Consider the following 24,286-nt stretch of genomic DNA (forward strand, 5'->3'; position numbering starts at 1 on the left):
AATTTTGATAAAATAATGAATACAAACTTCTCACATGTAAATAAAAATGAAAGTTCAAAAAATCTTCTATAAGAGTTTGAAAACAATTTCAAATAAAAAAATAGTATAATTACAAACATTTTAGGGCTCGAATGACATCTCACCCTTAAAAACAAGGTCCACAACTTATCCGCTGATTCCTCAACATCAGTCAGTTTGAACCTCCACTCAGAGTTGAGTAAGATACGAAGTCTGATAAACCACAAAACTCCGTGGGAAAGTGAGCATAAACTTATTCAAGCCTCTATGAACCAAAAGAACCATCAAGGTGGACAGCAACAGATTTATCAAATTCTACTAAATTTTAGCGAAAAGTTCAACACAACATGAGACACCCTATTACTAAAGAGAGAAAAATAAAAATAAAAATGGCGCATAAAAAACCGTTGAGTTCATCCAAACAAGCAAAGGAAACATAAAAAAGCAAGGGTTTGCCACGGTGTTGATTAAATAAGCAAAAGTAACACTAGAAAAAAGAGAAATTTACTAATAAGAGAAATCTATATGATATGAAAGTTTTTAGGCACCCTTCTTTTCCATGAGCTGCTCAATCAAATCGGCTGCTTCTTGAACAGTACCAATACTCTGGGCGCTGTCCTCTTCCACACTGATACCAAATTCCTCCTCAAGTCCCATCACAATCTCTACCTGCAAAAACATGGGGGAATCCTAGATTACAATCGAGCAAATCACTTTAAATCACCACACATCCAATTTCTTCCACTTTCTTATCTTAAATTGAAGTAAGCATTTGAACGATCGTTAACCCTAACACTGATTGTCTCAGGAAGAAGAGAACAAATTTCCAAAGCTGATCCAAAGATGAAATATATATTTTGTCCACTAAATATAGGTATAAGTGAATAAAAATCATTCTCGGTTGGGCTAATAAAGCAAGCAAGCAAGCAAGGATTCTTAAGCTCAGTCATTCATACAAAAATTTCAACACAAAAATATTTAAACAAATAATGTTGGTCTAATTTAACACAACAATTTTATTTATTTATTTTTTGCTTAGTGTGGCCTGTTTGATCTTAGCTGCACAAGAATACCTCGGGTAGACCAAATAAAGAAAAAAAGTGGATAAATTGGGTTACCGTATCAAGAGAGTCAGCCCCAAGTGTCGCAAACGTAGAGTCTCCAGTGACAGAAGTCTCAGCTGGAAGAGCCAGCTGTTTCCTCACAATTTCACACACTTTCTCTACGGTCTCTGGTTTGGCCTGTTCAAACAAAACAGCAATTCGTCCCTGGTCAAAGCATTTTATATCTATATACCAATACCAACAAACTTTATGCAGCATAATTTCCAAATTTAATTTAACAGGGTTTGTACACACTGCAAAAGATTGGACTTGCACATTGAGCTTGAAGTTTTCAGACAACAAGATAAATCTCCCCCTGCATAAAAAAAATTTGTGCATACGTGGCCAGACAACCTTGTTTTGCTCCATATTACAAGCTTGCAAATAATAATTTAAACCAATTAACAAATCCAGAAACTCCCACATAATACAGCGCTACACACTCAATTTTGGACAAAGAGGTGGCCAAACTTCAGAAATTGTTCTTTAAAATTATATAACCAGACAGCCAAGATGGATTTACTATTTGTTATGAAATATGACGAAATCACACAAAATGGCTTACAACAAACAAAGATGCTAAAGGTTACATTGTCCCACATTTACATCTTATGATATCCTCATCAGAAATTGTTAATGAACAAAACCAACCTACTGAATTGTGGTATTCCATTATCTGATTACTAAGCCCCTTATTCCACCAATTCAGATTCTGAACTTCCAAATAAATTGTGCATAGAATGCAGGTTCGCATAACCCATGGATTTGAAAAATGAGACTTCTATGCCTACAATATGTGAAATCATGGTTCAAGGAACATACCGCACATGAAACCTTAAAGCGATGAGCAACTGCTTGCAACCTGATTGATGGAAAGAATTTTCCATTGATTGGCAGTGATACTGAATTCAGACTAGAGATTTGACTGGGTACCTGCTCCATCCAATATCAATTTTTTTAGCCAATCCAAGAAATAAAGAAGCAAGTACGACCAAATGAATTAGAACTTTAAGATTTTGTTTTATGGTTTCTATCCTTTTAGAAACTAAAAGCTAGCAATAGAATGCACAAAGTCCAAAATTTTCTGATCCAAGTGCCCCTTAGAAAGGCTATTTACTTGAAAATATACTAAGGCTAAGGAGCTCAAGACTACAAAAATTGAAAACAAAATTCATACAGAAATCAATATAACCTACTAACAATTCCAACTATAACAAGATTTCATTAACAATCAGTAACTCCAAGTCCAACAAAAATATGAATCGAAGCATCCAAATAACATGCAATGAATATAACAGAAGGCATATGCATATGCAAGAACTTATGGATATAAGATTTAAATCAATAATTGCTAATAGAAACTAAAAATCAAGAAAACTAGCAAATTCATTTTTTTCCGTTCTAAAAAATAGTTTTAATTATAGGAGCTAATAGTGCCAACATTAACCACAAATAAAAATGAATTCAAATAAAAGGCCAAGGTATGTTTGGAACTTGGATTCCTGGATATGACAGAAAAGAAAGGAAATTTTTTTTTTTTTTTTTGGTTTCCTCTGGGGGAGGGGGGGGGGGGGAATGAATAAAGCTGGATTTATTTATTTAATTTGGTTGAATTAGAAAATAAGAGGAAACCTTGTGAAATAATCATTGCCTGGTTAACATCCACAAAAAACACTCTCGCACACATATAGTTACTGATATCATTTTTCTTTCCCAAGTGAAAACCTAGACATCCCAGTACATACTGTAGAAACAAAGTATAAGGCGAGATTAGGTTAATAAGAAATCTGTCGGTAGGGACATTTATACAACAATTAAAAAGTTAAGAAATTAACAACAAAATTTTCATTTGGAATATCCGTTTCCATCAGAAGAATAACCAGCGCAATAGTGATGAAATGGATCCTTAAAGCCAAAGTCTATGTTGCTAAAGATTCACAAAGCTATAAACAAACGTCATACAAAACAGTTAACTATCGAAAAGTACATGTACAAACATGCATCAATAAAACCAGTAAACATAGATGCATTAAATACAAAATAATGTACATGTATAGTGATACGCATGTACGAACAGCAGTTCTGAAACAACGATTGCAAACATATATAGTAAAAACCTAGAAAACTAGCAAGACAGTATTTCTTGTCGCAATATTAGTACCGCTAATAAGAGCTAATGCTGCTGACATTAACTTCGCAACTAAATTGAAGATGAATCCTGGTAGAATGAATATGCAGAGCTAAAGATCCAGGAATCCGGAAACAAAATTCACACAGTAAAAGAAGGGAAAAGGATAGTTTTTATTAGGAAAGAAAAAGAGGAAATGAAGGAGACTACGAAGACAGCGAATAGGTAAGAAGAAATCAACTGAAATATAACTTTCCTCCTATTCTCCTTCCGTTTGTTTTCCACCTCAAAACTAACCAGGAAAGAAGCAGAACTTTTGTTCTCCCTTCTTTTCCGTGCGATTCCACAAGTTCCGAAGACAGTTAAGCAACAATAAGATCAAATCAAAATACGGAAACATGCATTGAAAATAAGCTGAAAATCGAAATCGAGAGGGCTTGAGAGGGCGAAGATCAGAGAGAATTCTACCTTGCTTTGTTTGAAACAGCAGGAGAGAGAGGACATGGAGAGAGACGATCCGCTGATAGAAGCCATTGATAGATCTGAGAGTCCAAACAGATCTGAGACTTTGTTTGAATAAATTCAGAAAGCGAGAAAGCGGCGGAGGGCACGAAGAGCGTGAAGTAGAGCGAGGGAGAACGGGAGAGAAATGGGGTTTTATATATGGCTTTCGAGTTTCGACGCTTTTGCGTGGCTTTGTTTTCATCGAAAAAATTGGGGTGTTTGGTTGCGGTGATACGGATGAACGACCGCCAGACCGACTTTTTCTTTTATTTCTCTACTTTTTTCAGCTTTTAAGTTTCTAATATCTTTGCTCTTGAGCCTATTTTCAGTTTCTGATTTTTTAAAATAGTAAAAATATGTTTATTTTTATATTTTTAAAAATAAAAAAATGATAAATAAAATTTAAAATAATAAAAAATTAGTTACGATTGAATTTTTAAAATGCAAAAAGTTTTACAGATAAAACACTTAAAATATAAAACTAAAATATGAAGACAATAATTCTTAATATTTTTATTATTTTTTGTATTATTTATTTTTTAAATTTACTAGTAATATGACACTATGCAAAAATAAAATGACAATAAAAATAAAGAAATTGGGCCAAGTCAATAAATTGAGACAGTCCCAAAGCTCATAGCAAGGGCCATTTCAAATAATGCACAACCTAAATAACTCTTATATTTATGAGTCATTTCAAGGGCCTAAAAAAGAATAGATATTATCATTTATGAATCCTAATAAAACCTTGATTCAAAATAGATAAATGTTATAAAATTCTTATTTTAATAAAGTATCAGAATATTAAAATAAATATTATTTAAAAAAAAAAAATCTCAAATTAAGGAGATTTAAGATTACCTTATTTTTCTACATAAATATGCAGAGCCTTATTCTATCAAAAACACTTCTCAAATATTCATGTGAATACTATTCTCAAATTTTTATCATTTTCAACGTCTTGACTTAAACATTAAAGTGTTTCTGTGGAATCTTTTCACACTTTTTAATTGTTCTCTTTTTACATTTTCAGACAAGTACAATCTCAAATAAATTTATTATTATATTTTGATAATAACAAAAGATAATTTGAAATACATGCATTCATATATTTGAAAAAATATGATTGGGAATACATATAATTTTAGGAATATATTATTTAGTGTAATATTCTAAAGTTTGACAAACATTTCTAATGCCATTGGATTGAGAGGGCAATTTTCTTGGGCTAGGAAAAATGGGCTCTTGAGACAATACCTCCTAATTAATTTGATTCACATGAGATTGAATTTCATTCCAAGTATCTCAGTAAACCCTTCCTTTTTAGCTCATTGTTACAAATTAGGGCTACCACCAATAAATGATATTTAGGTGGCCTAACTCTTCAAATGCACAACCAAAATAAATCTTATTAGAATAGGATCATACCATAATAGCATGATATGAAATGGGTAAGATTACCAACTAGAGTAAATTTATAAGCGGCATCATACATAATGCATGCCTTATCCTGGCTTTCTTCATTGGCTCTTTTATCCTTTCATTTTTGTTCTTCATTTGTCTAAAGAATTTTTGGAAGAATACTTAATAATTGTTGATGCATTTTTAAAATTCCGTGGGAGAGAGAGCCATTGCGCGAAAAAAGTTCTTACAAAAGGCTTTCTAATAGTCTCGGCAGAAGTTTCCATCAATCTCAATTAACTTATTCAAGCCTCCTCTATGAACCAAAAGAACCATCAAAGTGGACAACAGATTTATCAAATTATACTACATTTTAGCGAAAAGTTCAACACAACATGAGACACACCCTACCACTTAGAGGGAAAAAAAATACAAAAAAAGGCGCATAAAAAAACCGTTGAGTTCATCCGAACAAGCAAAGGAAACATAAAAAAGCAAGGGTTTGCCACGGTGTTGATTAAATAAGCAAAAGTAACACTAGAAAAAAGAGAAATTTACTAATAAGAGAAATCTATATGATATGAAAGTTTTTAGGCACCCTTCTTTTCCATGAGCTGCTCAATCAAATCGGCTGCTTCTTGAACAGTACCAATACTCTGGGCGCTGTCCTCTTCCACACTGATACCAAATTCCTCCTCAAGTCCCATCACAATCTCTACCTGCAAAAACATGGGGGAATCCTAGATTACAATCGAGCAAATCACTTTAAATCACCACATCTAATTTCTTACACTTTCTTATCATAAATTGAAGCAAGCATCTGAATGATCGTTAACCCTAACACTGATTGTCTCAGGAAGAAGAGAAAACAAATTTCCAAAGCTGATCCAAAGATGAAATATATATTTTGTCCACTAAATATAGGTATGAGTGAATAAAAATCATTCTCGGTTGGGCTAATAAAGCAAGCAAGCAAGCAAGGATTCTTAAGCTCAGTCATTCATACAAAAATTTCAACACAAAAATATTTAAACAAATAATGTTGGTCTAATTTAACACAACAATTTTATTTTATTTTATTTTGCTTAGTGTGGCCTGTTTGATCTTAGCTGCACAAGAATACCTCGGGTAGACCAAATAAAGGGAGAAAATGGATAAATTGGGTTACCGTGTCAAGAGAGTCAGCCCCAAGTGTCGCAAACGTAGAGTCTCCAGTGACAGAAGTCTCAGCTGGAAGAGCCAGCTGCTTCCTCACAATTTCACACACTTTCTCTACGGTCTCTGGTTTGGCCTGTTCAAACAAAACAGCAATTCATCCCTGGTCAAGCTTTTTATATCTATACACCAATACCAACAAACTTTATGCAGCATAATTTCCAAATTTAATTTAACAGGGTTTGTACACTCTGCAAAAGATTGGACTTGCACATTGAGCTTGAAGTTTTCAGACACCAAGATAAATCTCCCTCTGCATAAAAAAATTTTGTGGATACGTGGCCAGACAACCTTGTTTTGCTCCATATTACAAGCTTGCAAATAATAATTTAAACCAATTAACAAATCCAGAAACTCCCACATAATACAGGGCTACATACTCAATTTTGGACAAAGAGGTGGCCAAACTTCAGAAATTGTTCTTTAAAATTATATAACCAGACAGCCAAGATGGATTTACTATTTGTTATGAAATATGACGAAATCACACAAAATGGCTTACTCCAAGAAAAGTATGAAAATTGACAACAAACAAAGATGCTAAAGGTTACATTGTCCCACATTTACATCTTATGATATCCTCATCATAAATTGTTAATGAACAAAACTAACCTCCTGAATTGTGGTATTCCATTATCTGATTACTAAGCCCCTGATATCACCAATTCAGATTCTGGATTTTCAATAAATTGTACATAGAATGTAGGTTCGCATAACCCATGGATTTGAAAAATGAGACTTCTATGCCTACAATATGTGAAATCATGGTTCAAGGAACATACCGCACATGAAACCTTAAAGCGATGAGCAACTGTTTGCAACCTGATTGACGGAAAGAATTTTCCATTGATTGGCAGTGATACTGAATTCAGACTAGAGATTTGACTGGGTACCTGCTCCATCCAATATCAATTTTTTTAGCCAATCCAAGAAATAAAGAAGCCAGTGTGACCAAATGAATTAGAACTTTTAAGATTTTGTTTTACTGTGCATTTATGGAATAAGGTTTCTATACTTTTAGAAACTAAAAGGCACCAATAGAATGTGCAAAATCCAAATTTTTCTGATCCAAAGCGCCCCTTAGAAAGGCTATTTACTTGAAAATATACTAAGGCTAAGAAGCTCAAGACTACAAAAATTGAAAACAAAATTCATACAGCAATCAATATAACCTACTAACAATTCCAACTATAACAAGATTTCATTAACAATCAGTAACTCCAAGTCCAACAAAAATATGAATCGAAGCATCCAAATAACATGCAATGAATATAACAGAAGGCATATGCATATGCAAGAACTTATGGATATAAGATTCAAATCAATAATTGCTAATAGAAACTAAAAATCAAGAAAACTAGCAAATTCATTTCTTTCCATTCTAAAAAATAGTTCCGATTATAGGAGCTAATAGTGAGAACATTAACCACAGATAAAAATGAATTCAAATAAAAGGCCAAGCCGCCAAGGTATGTTTGGAACTTGGATTCCTGGATATGACAGAAAAGAAAGGAAAATGATTTTTTTTTGGTTTCCCCCCGGGGGAGGAGGGGAATGAATAAAGCTGAATTTATTTATTTAATTTGGTTGAATTAGAAAATAAGAGGGAAATGAATAAATGCTTGTGAAATAATCATTGCCTGGTTGATATCCACAAGAAAACACACTCGCACATACATATAGTTACTGATTTCATTTTTCTTTCCCATGTGAAAACCTAGACGTCCCAGTACACAGTCTACCGTAGAAACAAAGTATAAGGCAAGATTAGGTTAATAAGAAATCTGTAGGTAGAGACATTCGTGCAACAAAAAAAAGTTAAGAAATTAGCAACAAAATTTCTTTAGGAATATCCGTTTCCATCAGAAGAATAAACAGCGCACTAGTGATGAAATGGATCCTTTAAAAACAAAGGCTATGTTGCTAAAGATTCACAAAGCTTAAAACAAACTTCTTACAAAACAGAGAGTAATGAGATTAACCATCAAAAAGTACATGTACAACACGCATCAATATAACCAGTAAACGTAGATGCATTGGATACAAAATAATGTACATGTATAGTGATAAGCATGTACGAACAGCAGTTCTGAAACAAGGATTGCAAACATATATGGTAAAAACCGAGAAAACTAGCAAAACAGTATTTCTTTTCGCAAAATTAGTACCACTCTAATGGGTGCTGACATTAACTTCGCGACTAAATCGAAGATGAATCCTGGTAGAATGAATATACAGAGCCAAAGATCCAGGAATCCGGAAACAAAATTCACATAGTAAAGGAAGGGAAAAGGATAGTTAGAAAAGAAAAAGGAAATGAAGGAGACTACGAAGACAACGAATAGGTAAAGAACAAGAGAAGAAATCAACTAAAATATAACTTCTTCCTATTCTCCTTCCGTTTGTTTTCCACCTCAAAAGTAACCAGGAAAGAAGCAGAACTTTTGTTCTCCCATCTTTTCCATCCGATTCCACAAGTTCCAAAGACACTTAAGCAACAATAAGATCAAATCAAAATACGGAAACATGCATTGAAAATAAGCTGAAAATCGAAATCGATAGAGCTTGAGAGGGCGGAGATCAGAGAGAATTTTACCTTGCTTTGTTTGAAAGAGCAGGAGAGGGAGGACATGGAGAGAGCCGATCCGGTGACAGAAGCCATTGATAATCGGAGAGTTCAAACAGATCTGAGACTTTGTTTGAATAAATTCAGAGAGCGAGGAAGAGGCGAAGGGCACGAGGAGCGTGAAGTAGAGAGATACAGCGAGGGAGAAAGGGAGAGAAATGGGGTTTATATATATGGAGGTCTTTCGAGTTTCGACGCTTTTGCGTGGCTTTGTTTTCATCGAAAAAATTGGATGTTTGGTTGCGGTGATACGGATGACCGACCGCCGGACCGACTTTTTCTTCTTTCTTTTTATTTTTTTTTCTTTTATTTCTCTACTTTTTTCAGCTTTTAATATTCTTATAAATTATGTTTTATTTTTTAATCTTCAAAATTATTTTATATGTCAATATATTCTTGTACTATTTATTTTTTAAATTTATTAGTAATTTGAAATGTGGGCCTTTCATATATTTGAAAAAATATAATTGGGAAGACATAATTTTAGGAATATATTGTTTAGTGTAATTTTCTAAAATTTGACAAATATCTCTTAACGCCATAGGATTGAGAGGGCAATTTTCTTGGCCAGTAAAGACGGGCTGTTGAGGCAATAGCTCCTAATTAATTTGATTCACGTGAGATTGAATTTCCTTTTTAGCTCATTGTTATAAATTAGGGCTACCATCAATATATGATATTTAGGTGGCCTAACTCTTCACATGCACAACCAAAATAAATATGATTAGAATAAGACCATATCATAATAGTATGACATATTAAGGACACTAAAATTAAAAGAAATCATTAAAATCACAATTATAACATATTTATCAGTGGCTTCATACATAATGTGTGTCTCATCTCGCTTTTTTTATTTGCTCTTTTGTCCTTTTTTTTTTCTCTTCTTTATTTGTTTAAATAATTAAAAAAAAAACTAAATATGCTTATGCAAATTTAGTTTAATTTGGAAAGAAAAATTAAGAGCTTGTGATACAAATTTAGGTTTAATTTAGAAAGAAGGACAATTTAACGTGTAATGTTACTCCTTTATGTTCATATATTTAGGAAATAAAAATTGCTGGAATGAATTATATTTACATAAATATCACTGTCGCATTGTATTTTACTAGTGATAATTTTTTTGTATAAAAGGTGTATAAGAATAATGATTTGCAAATGAAGTGAAGGTGACCTTTTTGGAGCACATAGATGAAATGGACGTTTGACGTTTGGTTATCGCCTTAACCATTCCAACCCACATTTCAATGGTTTCCAAGTTGTTAAGCTGATTCTATTTCTATCACCTGCTACCAATTTCTCTCTTCAAAATTTGGAATCAGTTAGAAAATTGGGCAATGATGTTCAAATATAAATCCTGCATAAAATAACAAGTATTATTAGTAATTATTATAACCACTCCAACCCACCGCCAACACCACCGTCCTTGTTACCATTCTCCACCACAATATACTCAAGCAACCACTTCCATCTAACATGAAAGTTCCTTTCATTTCATTTTCCTCCACTTTCTCGGGAAACAATTGGACAAAGCAAATTTAAACCAATGAATCACAGTTCAGGCAATCAAAATCTTATCAAGCAGTTCAAGAAAGTTTGCAATGAAAATCATCAATCCAATTAGTTATATAACATGACAAACGGAGAATGAAGATAGGGAAACTGAAATTAATATACACCAAGGCAGGGTAAATTCACTCTAATTCATCCAGTATGTAATTTAAATGGACTATACACAATTTTGGGCCACACCGTGCGTCGTAGAGTTTGGATCTCGGGGCACAAAAATCAAGTCTGGGAGATGGCCTCAGGGTAGAGACTGAGCCATTTACAAAAATCTTGGATCGATGATTGATCCTCAAGAAAATTAAATTGAAACCACAAGCCATATAAATAAATCATAAGCAACCTAAACAGCCCCCCCTGTGCAATACTCAGGTCTAACTAAACAACAAAACCCCACATGAGCAGCCAAAGCACATGCTCCAGCAATAGAATGCTGATGAATTGATTCTGGTTTCTGTTTCTTCTCCCTTCTCATTGTAAATTAAGCCCACTTTGTTCAGTAGGAGAGCCAGGAACATACGCTACAAAACCCCGTCCGCCGAAAACAGGCCTCATGAAGGCATTGTCAAATTTTCGCCAATAGTAGTGCACGGTACGAGTAGGCGTGGACAGAAGCATCCGCAAGCTGGTTGGGCGGGCAATATGATGGCCAGGCAGATCAGCTTCTGACTCCCCATTGGAAAGAAGTGGCATGACGAAGGACTTGGGAGTGGTGGGTTCAGAGGACAGCATTCTTGTCAAGTTCTTTGGTGAAGGCAGCAAGAATCTCACCAAAGGTTTAGTTAATAACCCGAACACCTGGAAATGGCCAGATCGGAAAATAAGACCTAACTTTCAGTGAATAGTTGTTGCTGCTAGCTCCGCCATCATTGAGAGAATAAAATGTAAACCAGACAATGATAGCTGAGACAAAATAGTTTCAGTCGAGCAAAATGAAATTGATTATCAGATTGTAAATCTATTTAACAAATCTGCCACGTTGGACTTGCATCTAGTGTCCTAATACTGCTTAGTGCATACCGTGCAATGTGCATGGCCAAAATAACTAATAAATAAAATAAACCAAAACAAGTAATAAATTAAAGAAATAACAAATCAATTAACCAAAGTAAAGGAGTGAAGGTGACGCAGTCAAGACTGAGAATAGGTATTTGGAAATAGATTGCCACTGAGACAAAATGAGACTAACCAAGAGTTTAAAATTAAAAAAAAAAATGTATTTTTTTTATATTCAGTCTCTGGTCCAGGATTAGGACCAGGCCGGAACTAATTTTATCAAACTTCTGGACCGAACTGGGTTTGGATCCAACTGGGTTTGTCAGACTGGATCGGTTCAGTTTTCTGGTCCAAACTGGAATTTGAACACCCAATGCCTCATGCTCAAATTGCTCGAACACATAGTTATTTGTTGGCAGTGCCAAGTAGCCAGGGATACCAAGTTGAGGTCAGAAAGATAGTTTGACCAGAGGTACTAGAGGCCAGGGATCTCAGAGCAATCTATACATCTAAAAAGTTCAGGCTAAATCATCTCAAACATTACGCTACTATCACATTTTGTTCAATTGAAGCAAAGCCAATGTATTTCCAAGAGCGCCTATGTCAGCAGCTGAGACAAACTTCACCACATAATATTGCCTATATCAATCATGAAAGCCAATGTATTTCCAAGAATGCCTGTGTCACCAGATGAGACAATCATGCTAATGTTGCAGAAACTTCACCATATAATATCGCCAGTATTTTTTTTTTTTTGGAAATATTCAACACTTGCAAAGGGATTCGGCTTTAGGGAACCCTTCAGTGTGGCTTGGCACTTGGCAGACAGCCAGACAGGTGAAATTGCAGGTTGTCACCCAGGAGCAGACACAGGATGGAAGGTTTGGGGAGGCCAAAATCTCAACATTAGGATAATCATGCGTCAGATAGTCTCCTCGCATACCTAGGTGTACAAGTCTTTTAAGCTTATTAGATTTTTACTTTTACTTGGGGGGCCAATAATAGTAATATTCCTAAATTTTTTTGTTTCTATTATATACTAAAAGGGGTTTCCAAGAATTTGGGGGGCCAATAATGGTAAAATTCCTAATCTTTTTTGTTTTTAATATATACTAAAAGTTCAATAATCCCGGGGCGAGTAGGGCCGCCCCTCTCTGCCCCAATTGTCAGAAGAAGACTAAGAATACTTACCACTGTGCTGAAGAGAACAACTGTGATGGTACTCGTGATCATGAAAGCATTCCCAGGCAACTGGGTATGACCTCCCCTTGTAAACTGCATACATGAGATTGAAAATATATCATGTAATATCACAGCACTTGAAAAGGGTCCCAAAACCTTGCATCCCAGGGATATGCAGGAACAAGTTATGGAAGACAAGTGATGGTCGTCTAGTACACACAAGCACATCTGGATATTAACTGCTGGCAGGAAACAAAAATCCCTTATCTTAGGGACACAGCCGAATCAATTACCTGATTATAGGCAAGGGCCATAGAAACAGCACCTCTCATAAGACCAGCCCACCATATAGTAACCTTAAAAAGTAAGTTGAAAAGGTAAGATGTAATATGCCTATTAGCTCAATGACATCTGAAGCATAGAACTGGAATGAAAGATTCTACCTGCTGCTTTAAGCCAATTTTCTCGAATGGAGACTTCCTGGTCAGGTTGGATAGAAATGATAATGGGAAAACAAAGGCTGCTCTTCCCACCATAATCAGCCCCATTAGTATAGAGCTCACTGCAACTGATTTTCCTGGGCTGCAAGAAAGAGATAAAGAAAAAAAGGTGATATGATTGAGCAGATATTCAACCATGAAATCATATATACAGTTTGTCAATCAAGAGAATGCGTGATGTTAAACATTTCCTTTCAACATATGATCCGTACCTGTCATGTACAAATTTCCACTTCTCAATGTCCAAAGCATCCATACCAACATAGAGAAAGATAAATATCTCACAAACAAATGACAGTGTTGCAAAAGCATGCCTACAGATATGTTTAGAGGCAGAAAGATATTAGCATTGCAAACTGTATGGCATTCTGCCAAAACAGAGAAAATATTTTAGCAATTAATAAACTTATTTGAGGATTAAACATACTTGGTAGTGATTCTTGAACTCTCAGTGACATTATGCCAGGTATAGTGCGACATCACAATCCCACAGAAGAAGACAGTGAGAATTGCACTCAAGTAAAACAGCTGCAATAAAGTGCAGTATTAGAATTTTCAGGTTAAGATTCTAAAATTGCACACCTGCAGGACACCAATCCAGTATTGATTGCAGATCAAAAACAAGAGGCAAAAACAAAGAATAGGTGCCTATAGGTAGATGGAAATCTTACTTCTGCCACCATGTATGAAAGGTATGCCATAAGCATCATAAGAGCAAACTCACGATCAGTTGAGTGCCTGGTGTCCATAATAGAAAGCGTAAATAGTTGTTCTTAGAAAAAAATTAAAAATTTTAGTATGTGATCATCATATCGTTTCTCTTTCCATGGCTACTTGTGGATAATAAACCATGGCATCAAATTGTTCCCTCCCTCCAACCCACACAATATAACACCCAGATGGACCAAAATAAGAACTATAAGTGATATAGCCAACATGTTGGGTGCAGAAGCAGAAATAAGGATGTTTTTAATTATCTGCAAGCACACCACACACTTTATAGGAGAATTTGCTTTATTTTAGTAGTATAAGTCAAACTTAGCAGTATGTCCAAACCTCCCAAAATAAAGCTTCTTGATGATGTATGCACTTAGCAATCCAACCTGCATGAGTAGAAAAAAAAAATGTCAACAACATATGTAGGAAGTAAATATTTGCAACATCCACACAGAGAGAGAGAGAGAGGAGGACTCACCATAACTCCCAGCAGAGTGCTTGCGAAAAACAAATATAAGAAATTGCCAACAAGTTGGAAAAATGTGCTAGAGTCTATATGAGATAGGTCAAAGCTCTGAATCGCATTGAAAAGCACTACTGATGTGGCATCATTCACAACTCCTTCGCCAAAGACTAGACTGTAGAGTAGGGGTGTCTCATCCTGATTAAGCACCTGAATAACAGTTGGGATACATTTAGCTGTGAGGGCCTTTGATGAAACAAAATCAAGCATAAAAAATCGAGTAAATGTTATTTATCTAGATTGGAGATGGATCTCCAGTCTAGTTGGTACACTTTCATCATTTTCCAATGAAAATGTGCCAACTAGACTGGAGATCCATCTGATCTCCAATCTAGATAAATAGCATTACTCTAAAAGAATATATTTGTACCTGCAAGGTGCAAACGGAATCTGTCGCCGAAAAAATTGCTCCAATTGCTGCAAATAATTGAGAAAAAGTAGAGAAAATGAAGATATGTTGCATGAGCAGGAAACAGTAAGGAAAAAAGGGAATACAGAAACAGAAATGGAGTCGTACCCAGGTAATCTCCAATTTCAAGATCACCAATACTCATTTTCTTGAAGAAGTTCATGGCACCTGTTGGAAAAAAATAGAGAAAACCCCCCATTACTACTACAATGCCTAGCCCATAGAATGGTAAACAACTTGAGAAAGTTCCTGTCAGTAATGCAGCACTACTCAGACAAGAATGTTTCTTGCCCATTGAATGTTGCATCAGAAATAACTATGCAGTGTGCTTTACTAACACTTGCCTTTTCCTTTAACAGAGAGAAATAAGTATGAGAAATCAGTTCAGATACAAGAACATACCACAGGAGATGATGGCAAAGGATATCAGAGTACCAATAGCACCAAACAGCATGATAGTTGTGAAGTTGCGAAAAAATTGTTTCTTCTTTACTTGAAACCTGATTAGCAAATTCCAGGCAAGGGAAGAACAGAATTAAAGTTGCATGCAACAGCAATCCACTAGAGATATCTTTTCAGGCGTTATGCTACTCATATTGGATACTGCAGATAGGTTGCAGGCTGTTTGGAGCCAAACGATATTAAATCAATTCCATGGCAAAGATCAAATTAATGCCTGTTCATACTTCAGGTTACCACCATGAATTCGACACAAGATGTCAAATAAAAAGAAGAAATTGTGAAATTGAATCAAATTCAAAATGGTGCCAGCCCTGATGCAGCCACAATAATGGAACATCAAACTAAAGACTAACCAATTGGCAGTAAAATTCTGATTAAAATTTCCGTAAACACTAAAGCATAACCATTATGACTTTTCTGCATACATTTATCAACTCAATGGTAACAAGATTTCATATGTTTGCTTATAGATGACTACCTAAGGAGTGAGATCCAATTCTTCTCATCAAGGAAGAAATTAATGAAACTGAACAACATACCCTGCATTGAAAATGATGGGTGGAAGAAGGTATATGAAGAAAAGATCTTCGCTGAAAACTAAAAGATGAGAACTTTTGCCTCCACTGATTAGCAGGATAACAATTCCAGTGCACACACCCTGTCATCAAACCACATGATGTAAAGCTCAATTGCACTTTTACCACTTCAAAAAAGTACATAAATGCATACATCTGCATGCTCGTCCATTACTATGTGGCCTAATGCAACTTACAATTAAGAGTGCCGTAATAGACTCATTCATCCACCGGGTCTCCTCCAACAGATGCCCAATCACGATACATGCACATAGAAGAGCCACAAACAGGTTTATCGACACCACCGAGGTGTGATCAGAAGCAGATATTTCATTCATCTTCGTCAACAGAAAACCTAAACCAACTCCCATATTAACCCACTCAGCTGTTCACAAAACTGAAATCACATTCACCGAGAAACCGTTTGCTCCCCACGATCCCAGAACAACCTTAAGTTCCCTCAAAGCTCGCTTTTCAACTTTTGAATTTCAGTCCTTGACAGTTGACCACATCAGCTCTCATACACCAAAACCTACAAAACAAAAGCCATAATTACATTTCAAATCGGCGAACATGGCAAGCTTGAACATTCGAACAAGTTCAATTACATCTAGATACATATACAAATACATGCACATAGATTCAGATACATAAATACATATGAATTTGCATATCTGAATCTTTCAAGAAATCCAACAACAGGCGTATGCATAAATAGAGATGCACATACACGGGAGTAACCATAAATAGCAAGCTCAAGCTGTCTCGGAAAGTTAAATTAGCTACTGCACAAAAATTGTGAGCTAATTAAGCAACCACCGGATTTGGATATCTCAAATCTTCCTCGCAAGTCCAATTACACACAACGGTACAAACCTATCTATGCTCAATGGCACATATAGCAAGCAACACAAAGTAAAGGAGCTCACCAACAGATTCGGAAACAAAAAAGCACAAAAACAAATTCAAGCACCAACCTATCACTTTGATCCACGAGATCTCGACTTGGACCACCAAATTCAAACTGTTCGCAGCGCCGGAACTGCTTTTGGTGCAGAAAACTCTCGAATTCGCTCAAGTTGATGTTCGCTGTAGAAGATTTCAGCAAGATTGCTGTCAAACTTTGAGAGGGGAGGGAGAGAGGGGAGAGAGAATATGCTGGAAAGGGCCAATAAATAGTGGTGAAGTGTGGAGAGAGAATAGGGGGAGATTTTAAAGGCTTCGAAATGGTTTGATCAATCTGACCATTGATGTTGGAGTGTAGGGTTTGATGTTTGATTAGTCCCTGGCTTCGTCGTAGAATATAATTCCCGGTTCGTTCTGCGCTTAATAATTGAATTAAGAAGAATGTGGACAGTTCGACGTCACCGTGAGTCCCATCCAATTTATGATGCAACTTCTATTAATCACACAATTTTAAAGGTATGATAAATTTAGTACTTTATTTTTTAATTGAAACCATGATGTCGCAATATTATTTATTTGCTGTATATTGAATAAATTTAAATACATATATAATAGTATATAAATTATAATATTAAATAAGTTAATTAAAGATAGACAAACATGTATTTTAAAATATATTTAATCTTTAGTAATTAGTATAAAGAGTATACACATTTAACACGTCAAATTTATGAATAATAATTTAATACTATAAGAACATATACGGTTGATCAAAATAATTGTTGAATTATAATTTAAATTTTTATATGTTATTATTGTAATTATTTATTATATTTTATATATAATTTTTAAAAAATAAATAAATGTATTAAGAAATACATTTATGTTAGTTGTGTCTTAAACACGAGATGTTATTGTTAGGTATCATTAATTATAATAAAAATGAGATTACAATAATCTATTTACTATGAAATGTAAAAATTGAGTCCCCGTGATTTAATTTACACTTTCTAACATTTTAACAATCAAAAATAGACATTTATTATTAAAAAAATACAATATTACATATAAATTCGATTTTTACCGACTATAATTGCCTGGCACGATCACGTGCAGAATCCATTTGTTAAGTCACGGACTCAGGCCCACAGATCCAAACAGATGGATAAGTCACAGTCTCACAAATAAATGGATCACGAAGCATTGTATTGTGATGAGGGCAGAGGAAGAATCTTGAATGAAACAGAAGAAGCTCAGAGGCTTGTCGTCCAGTTCATCTTCGCATGTGGCTATCACCAGACGTCCGTATATAAGCACGCCTCCTTTTCCTCCTTTTCCTAAATGGTGCCGGGCACAGTTAATTATGGCCGTCGGATGCGTGATTTTGAAAACAGAAGACACGTTTCGCTGCTAGCTGTCTCGCACGAATTGGCGACGGCGTTGGTCTTCGTCGCTCACATGTCTTCCCGATTGGCATCACGCCAACTCGCAGGTGTTTGACCCAACAAACGTGACAAGTCACCCATGTCGTCGCGACGGTGTCCTTTTATATTTAAGTATTGTTTCAGTATTTTTATCTATCTAAAGGCTGTAATATTAATATATTAAAATATTTAAAAATTCAAAATAGTAGGCTTCTTTATCTTCTTTCCAATATTTTTAGGCATCTTAATAAAAAAATAATAATGTTCTTATTAAATTTTCATAATAATATTACAAATCTCTTCCGGTAAAATAATATTTAAATATATCTCGTGACCTGACTAATAATTATGATTATCGATGCTTAGAATGCACTCGTTAACTTTTTTAATGTATTATTACATGTGTCACGTCAAGCTATTTCTGTGGGCCATAGGACCATTTAATTTAACTTGGTTTAACCGATAATTTGAAAATGTCAAAACTGTTTTCGTGGGCGAATTGCATAGTCGTACGAATGTCCCAACTGGTTGCCATTTTAAAATCAAATTCGAACTCCTAATTGATGGTAGGCTGAAACTAAGAAATTTGTGAGACAAGGACTTGGTTCTGATTAATTGATGAGTGGTTGGAGACTAAGATCAATCAGTGTAAGATTGAGACAGGTTGCCGTGGGGAAGTTGTCCTTTCGGTTGATCGGAAATTAATAAAATATTCCATCTGTAGTGGTATAATGACTGGTCTAAATTTTCTAAACGTTAAATCTACTTTAGACGAAAGTAAGAACAGAAAGAGGTCATAATTCCATAATATACCCTTAAAGTTTGATGAAACTATAAAAAATATTTTTAATATTTGAGAAAATACAGTGAATGTTTCTGATATTTAATGCTATATTGCAATTTTGACTCTACTGTTTATTAATCTGTTAAATATTACAAAATAATTAAAATACTCTTATATTTAAATATTTTATTTTTATTTATCTATATTCCAAAGTCTGTTTTCTATTTATTTTCTTTCTCTCTTAACTGTTAATGGTGACCTCTCCATCTTTAGTGTTCAATTGTGTTAAATATCATTCTAGGTTCCATATTTGGAATGTTTTAAATGACAAATACGACAATAATAGTATGTAAATCTCTTTCTCCTTCATCAATTATAAATATACGATGAACCTAGACAATCTAAATTCATCCATGATCAACCCAAAATTAGATTACCTTATTTTTAATATTTTACCTTTGATATAATTTTGATGATAAAAAATTATTATATTTATTATATTAATACTCCAAATTAAATGATGCTTTAAGCCGGGGCAGCCCAAGGCCAAATAGCACCCTAGGTGAAAATAAATTTATTTTTTTTTTAGGGTTGGGCATTGTATTTTTTTGGAGACCCCCAATTTTTTTATTTTTTTTTTTTTGAGGGGAGGTGGTTTGTTCTCTTAAGTAGCTGCTGTATTTTATTGTGTGTGAGGGGGGTTATATTTTTTGGGGGTCCCAATTTTTGACTGTTGTATTTTACTTTGGGGGTGTATTTTATGGGGTCCCAAATTTTAACTGTTGTATTTTACTTTGGGAAGGGATATTGTATTTTTTGGGGGGCCCAAATTTTAGTTGTTGTATTTTACTTTGGAGGGGTGATGGTGGCTGTATTTTTTGGGGGGCCCAAATTTTTGGGGGCCTTAGGCATAGGCCTTAGTGCCTGTGCCTTGGATCGACCCTGCTTTAAGCAATCTTAAATGTTTATGGTCAAAGTATTTTTCAATATATATGTGTTGTTTATGATTTAGGAGATGGAAAAATAATGCATCAAATCTTAAAATATTGAAAAATAAAACTAAAAGCATTTTTGTAGCATCTATCAAATAAGTGTTAAGCTTTTTTAAGAGTATAGTCGACTATGTGCCTTGCATCTGTCGACTATATGCTTTGCATCTATCAACTATCATCATGGTTCTGTCGACAAAATAATTTGATTTGTCGACTATCAGTAGGTATTTTAGAATAAGTTTTCTTCGTATTTTTGTTATGTCGACTATCACATTTTATTCTGTCGACTATATCTTGTTTTATTTATGAATCTGTCGACTATCTATTGTCTTTTGTCGACTAACTCTTTTCGCGTAAAACCATAATGGCTAGTTTTTCAATCTACAACGGTCACAAAATGGTTAATTTTGGGCAAGACTATTGGGATGCTTATAAATACAAATCAAATAGATCAAGAAAACGCTAATAAATGACAAATAAATTGATTTGAGCTTACATTATATACTTATCTATATTTACATTAACTGTACTTCTATTTTCTCTTTTCAAGGCTTTAATTTTCACTTGTAATTATTTACATCAAGTCTTGTATCATTTTTTAGAGATATTGTAACTAAGAGATTTATCTTTTAGATCCTCTTTTTATTACATCTCTTGTATTTCCTAACTTATGTAGCTAGATGGCCTACTCACATAAGTAAAAGGTTGTAATTCCTAGTTTTTGACTAGAAGACCTACTTGGTTTAAATAGAGGATTTTAGTGGATTGTTTATAAAATTTTTAGTGAAAATCTAAGGTAGTGGAATAGGCTTAGGTTAAGCCGAACCACTATATATCTTGGTATTCTTATGTGCTTGTGTTCTTTAAATTCTCTTTATTTTCAAGCACCTATCCAATCATCGCTTGCATTAAATTTTTATTTTCTATCAAAAGAATTTCAAATTCTATCAAGTTTTTAAAATAACCAATTCACCACCTCTTTGTGTGTGCCATAACACCTCCTAGTCCAACAATTATCTCTAAAATAAATATGAGTTTATTTAAAATAAACCTAGATTTGGCTTGGATTTACTATTACTGTCATCATCATCATCTCTGTCTACATTGAATCCAAACACATGAGTTCATTTGTGATTAATCTAGAGATGTTGGGTTCATCATTTAAATTCATCATCATTATCATCCCCATTTCTCTCTTTTTCATTTGTTGTAATAAATTTGGGTTTATCGGGTTACTTTTTATTTTATTTAATTAAAAGATATGGAAGTGAGGAAGAGAATAAAGAAGGGAGATATGAAAAGTAAAGTGGTTTTTTTTCCTTTTTGTAGCATGGGTAGTTATTATTGTTATTTAAACATCAAGGGAGATTCATGCAATTTTGTCACATCTAAGTGTGTTGTTTGTAATTTATCTTAATGATAATTAGTCTATGTAGAATATGTTAGTTTAAGAGGGTGTGAATTAAGTTTTTTAACTATTTTAAATAATAAAAAAAAACTTAGATTAAAAATAAATTAATAATGCAACACACACAATATAGAGTAGTTCAACTTTAAAAGCCTAATCTATTATCTTGACTCCTCGTCAAAAATTTTGGAAAGCCAATTTTATTTTATTAGTTTTTGAGCAGCTTTAACTACTAATTTTTATATAATAGCTTTTCAAAAGGCTATTTTGTTCTATGTGTCGTAACATTTGTTTTTAGGCTATTTCTCTTATTTATATTATTCTTGTATTGAATGCAATTGTTGACGTGATTTGAACAATTAGAATATTTATTTTGTCTTACAACTGCTATTTTTTTGTCTCTGCAAACTTAAAACAATTAGTTAAAAATTCATAAAATATCTCTATGTTAAATAACATTTAATGTACTAAAAAGTAAATGCCTATCGCATTTAATGAGTTATAATGGGTATATTTTTCAAAATTTGTCAAGTGTTACTTGAGTACAAACTAGGTATTACTTAATTAAGTTTGATATTTACTCGACTATATGCATTTTGTAATCGATTAATTTGTTGCTTACTCAAATACAAATATATTTGTACTTGATTATATTTTAGTCACAAATAAATTATTTATATACTCAATTATAAAGCACTATATACTCGATAATAACAAGATCTTTACTCGAGAGCAAATATTTTTACTCGATTAAACTCATAATTCATATATTTGGTTTATTTTTAATCTATTGTTATTCGATTATAAAGAAAATTTACTTGAGTATAATGATATATTCACTTGATTACAAAAATAAATACTCGATCACAAAAACACAACCTAGATTTAGGAGAATATACTCAATTACAAAAAAATGATTTACTCATGTATAAATTAATCATTACTCAATTAAAAATTTTTACTCAATTATTTGTAATTTGACATAAATATGCATTATATACTCGAATACAAATACTTGATTAGTCAAGTATATATCATGTTTACTCGACTAAACCTTATCTCGTAATTGATTATCTTTAGAAATATCATAATATTACTCAATCACACAAACTTATTACTCAATTACTAAAAATTTAATACTTGATTAGCATGTGCTTGAATTGAATCCACTACTCGATTAAAAAGTGACTTTCTCAACAACTTTACATATCAATTATAATTGTTTTTGTTATAATTCTTTAACAAAATTTACTATTTTTTTCATTAAATCAAAATATATAATTTCTCATCTTACCAATAACAAAAACTCCATAAAAAAATAGTTTTTTTTAAATATCTTTAAATTCATTAATTAATTATCCACTTTTTCTATTAACACACATAAAAGTAAAACAAATAAGCAATTTTTTTTTGCCTCCACAGGCGTAGCATGGATGATTTACAGGGTAGAAGATTGTACCTAAGAATATAGGTTCGAGTTATGACAGGCGCAAGGTAAGAGTGTAATACCCCGAGAGCCCAGAGAAGTTAGAATATATCGATGATAGTATAAGAAAGGAAACAACACCAGCTGGATACCTTTTGGGCTGAATGTTGGCAAAGAACTCCCAAGTTAAGCGTGATGTTTTACATTTGATATAATTTTGATGATGAAAAACAATTGTATTTTGATGATGAAATAAAGTTATGAGATTTCAATGTTAAAGAATTTTATGATTCAAAATATTCTTTTTCATGTTATCATTTATCGTTTCAGTTTTTATAAAAAGGATAGTCGACTATGTGTTTCATTCTGTTGACTATGCCTGAGAATAGTCGACTATGCTGTTAAGGATAGTCGACTATATTTAAGGATAGTCGACTATGCTATTTTCATCTGTCGACTATTTTTCAGTCTGTCGACTATCATGTAAGGATAGTCGACTATGGCTTTTCATCTGTCGACTATTTTTGTTCTTAGAATTCAAAAATTTCTTCACATTTTTACAATAGTCGACTATGTAAAAGGATCTGTCGACTATGGGATTTTTGTGTTATAAGATAGTCGACTATGCGTTTTTGTCTGTCGACTATGTTCTGTTTTATTTGTAAAAATAGTCAACTATGCATTTTCTTCTGTCGACTATATCTTTTACAGAAAGCTTCCAACGGCTAGTTTTTCAACTCCAACGGTCACAAACGGCTACATTTCTCTTCAATCTTTTGGGAAGCCTATAAATACAAGTCATGGATGATCAAGAGAAGGCTAATGGATGGAAAGAAAATTATTTGAGCTTACATCATATACACATTTGTATTTATATTGACTGTGCTTTAATTTTCTCTCTTCAAGGCTTTGATCTTCACTTGTAATTATTCATTTCAAGTCTTGTATCATTTTTGAGAGACATTGTAACTAAGAGATTCATCTCTTAGATTCTCTCCAATTGTATACTTCTTGTTTTTCCTAGCTTGTGTAGCTAGAGGGCCTACTTGGTTTAAGTAGGAGGTTGTATTTCCTAGCTTGTGTAGCTAGAGGGCCTACTTGTGTAAGTAGGAGGTTTTAGTGAATTGTTTTAAAATCCTTAGTGAGAGCTAAGGTAGTGGATTAGGCTTGGTTTAAGCCGAACCACTATAAATCCTTTGTCTCATTTATTCTTCTTGCTTTACATTTGTCATTTTATATGTTCTATGTTTTAAATCACTAAAACCTCAATTAAGTCAAAAAGTTTTCAATTTCTATCAAGATTTTTAAAATATCCAATTCACCCCCCTCTTGGTGTGTGCCATAACACCTACTGTTCTAACAAAGCGTGCTTGACCTGGGGTAATCCAGGGATGGGTGACCCCCCTAGGAAGTTCGTGTAG

The 24,286-nt window shown here is 33.7% G+C and overlaps 2 protein-coding genes across 4 annotated transcripts; both read right to left on the minus strand.

Moving 5' to 3' along the window:
* Positions 1 to 308: 308 nt before the first annotated feature.
* On the minus strand, positions 309 to 9,171 carry LOC127799097 (acyl carrier protein 1, chloroplastic-like). Of its 3 annotated transcripts, none has more exons than XM_052332831.1 (4): positions 8,966 to 9,171; positions 1,944 to 2,054; positions 1,137 to 1,259; positions 309 to 687 (listed from the first exon to the last, which is right to left on the minus strand). In XM_052332831.1, exons 1-4 carry the CDS (start codon positions 9,029 to 9,031, stop codon positions 559 to 561), a joined length of 429 nt encoding a protein of 142 aa, XP_052188791.1. In that variant the 5' UTR covers positions 9,032 to 9,171; the 3' UTR covers positions 309 to 558. The 3 variants fall into 3 exon arrangements, with proteins under 3 accessions (XP_052188791.1, XP_052188790.1, XP_052188789.1); XM_052332830.1 differs by lacking the exon at positions 8,966 to 9,171 and adding an exon at positions 3,718 to 3,902; XM_052332829.1 differs by lacking the exons at positions 309 to 687; positions 1,137 to 1,259; positions 1,944 to 2,054 and adding exons at positions 5,496 to 5,873; positions 6,323 to 6,445; positions 7,152 to 7,262 and having other exon boundaries at positions 8,966 to 9,159.
* A 1,498-nt stretch (positions 9,172 to 10,669) lies between these two features.
* LOC127799096 (sodium/hydrogen exchanger 2-like) lies at positions 10,670 to 17,135 on the minus strand. The gene is made up of 15 exons (XM_052332828.1): positions 16,903 to 17,135; positions 16,123 to 16,457; positions 15,890 to 16,008; positions 15,291 to 15,388; positions 14,997 to 15,056; positions 14,850 to 14,896; positions 14,435 to 14,629; positions 14,296 to 14,342; positions 13,911 to 13,977; positions 13,667 to 13,767; positions 13,452 to 13,553; positions 13,183 to 13,321; positions 13,033 to 13,095; positions 12,749 to 12,832; positions 10,670 to 11,359 (listed from the first exon to the last, which is right to left on the minus strand). The coding sequence occupies exons 2-15, from the start codon at positions 16,294 to 16,296 to the stop codon at positions 11,033 to 11,035; spliced, it is 1,623 nt and encodes a 540-aa protein (XP_052188788.1). The 5' UTR covers positions 16,297 to 16,457; positions 16,903 to 17,135; the 3' UTR covers positions 10,670 to 11,032.
* Between the last annotated feature and the right edge of the window lie 7,151 nt (positions 17,136 to 24,286).

This window comes from Diospyros lotus, chromosome 4 (genome assembly GCF_014633365.1).
Source record: "Diospyros lotus cultivar Yz01 chromosome 4, ASM1463336v1, whole genome shotgun sequence".
NCBI classification, from domain to species: Eukaryota; Viridiplantae; Streptophyta; class Magnoliopsida; order Ericales; family Ebenaceae; genus Diospyros; species Diospyros lotus.

Excerpts from the sequence above, each read along its gene's own strand:
- LOC127799097 (XM_052332831.1), bottom strand. The coding sequence starts at position 9,031 with ATGGCTTCTGTCACCGGATCGGCTCTCTCCATGTCCTCCCTCTCCTGC. Across the intron at positions 2,055-8,965 it reads GCTCTTTCAAACAAAGCAAG|GTACCCAGTCAAATCTCTAG; the intron begins GTAAAATTCTCT and ends TGGATGGAGCAG. Across the intron at positions 1,260-1,943 it reads GCTTTAAGGTTTCATGTGCG|GCCAAACCAGAGACCGTAGA; the intron begins GTATGTTCCTTG and ends TTGTTTGAACAG.
- LOC127799096 (XM_052332828.1), bottom strand. The coding sequence starts at position 16,296 with ATGGGAGTTGGTTTAGGTTTTCTGTTGACGAAGATGAATGAAATATCT. Across the intron at positions 15,057-15,290 it reads CTTTGCCATCATCTCCTGTG|GTGCCATGAACTTCTTCAAG; the intron begins GTATGTTCTTGT and ends TTTTTCCAACAG. Across the intron at positions 14,630-14,849 it reads ATTCCGTTTGCACCTTGCAG|GTGCTTAATCAGGATGAGAC; the intron begins GTACAAATATAT and ends ACTGTTATTCAG.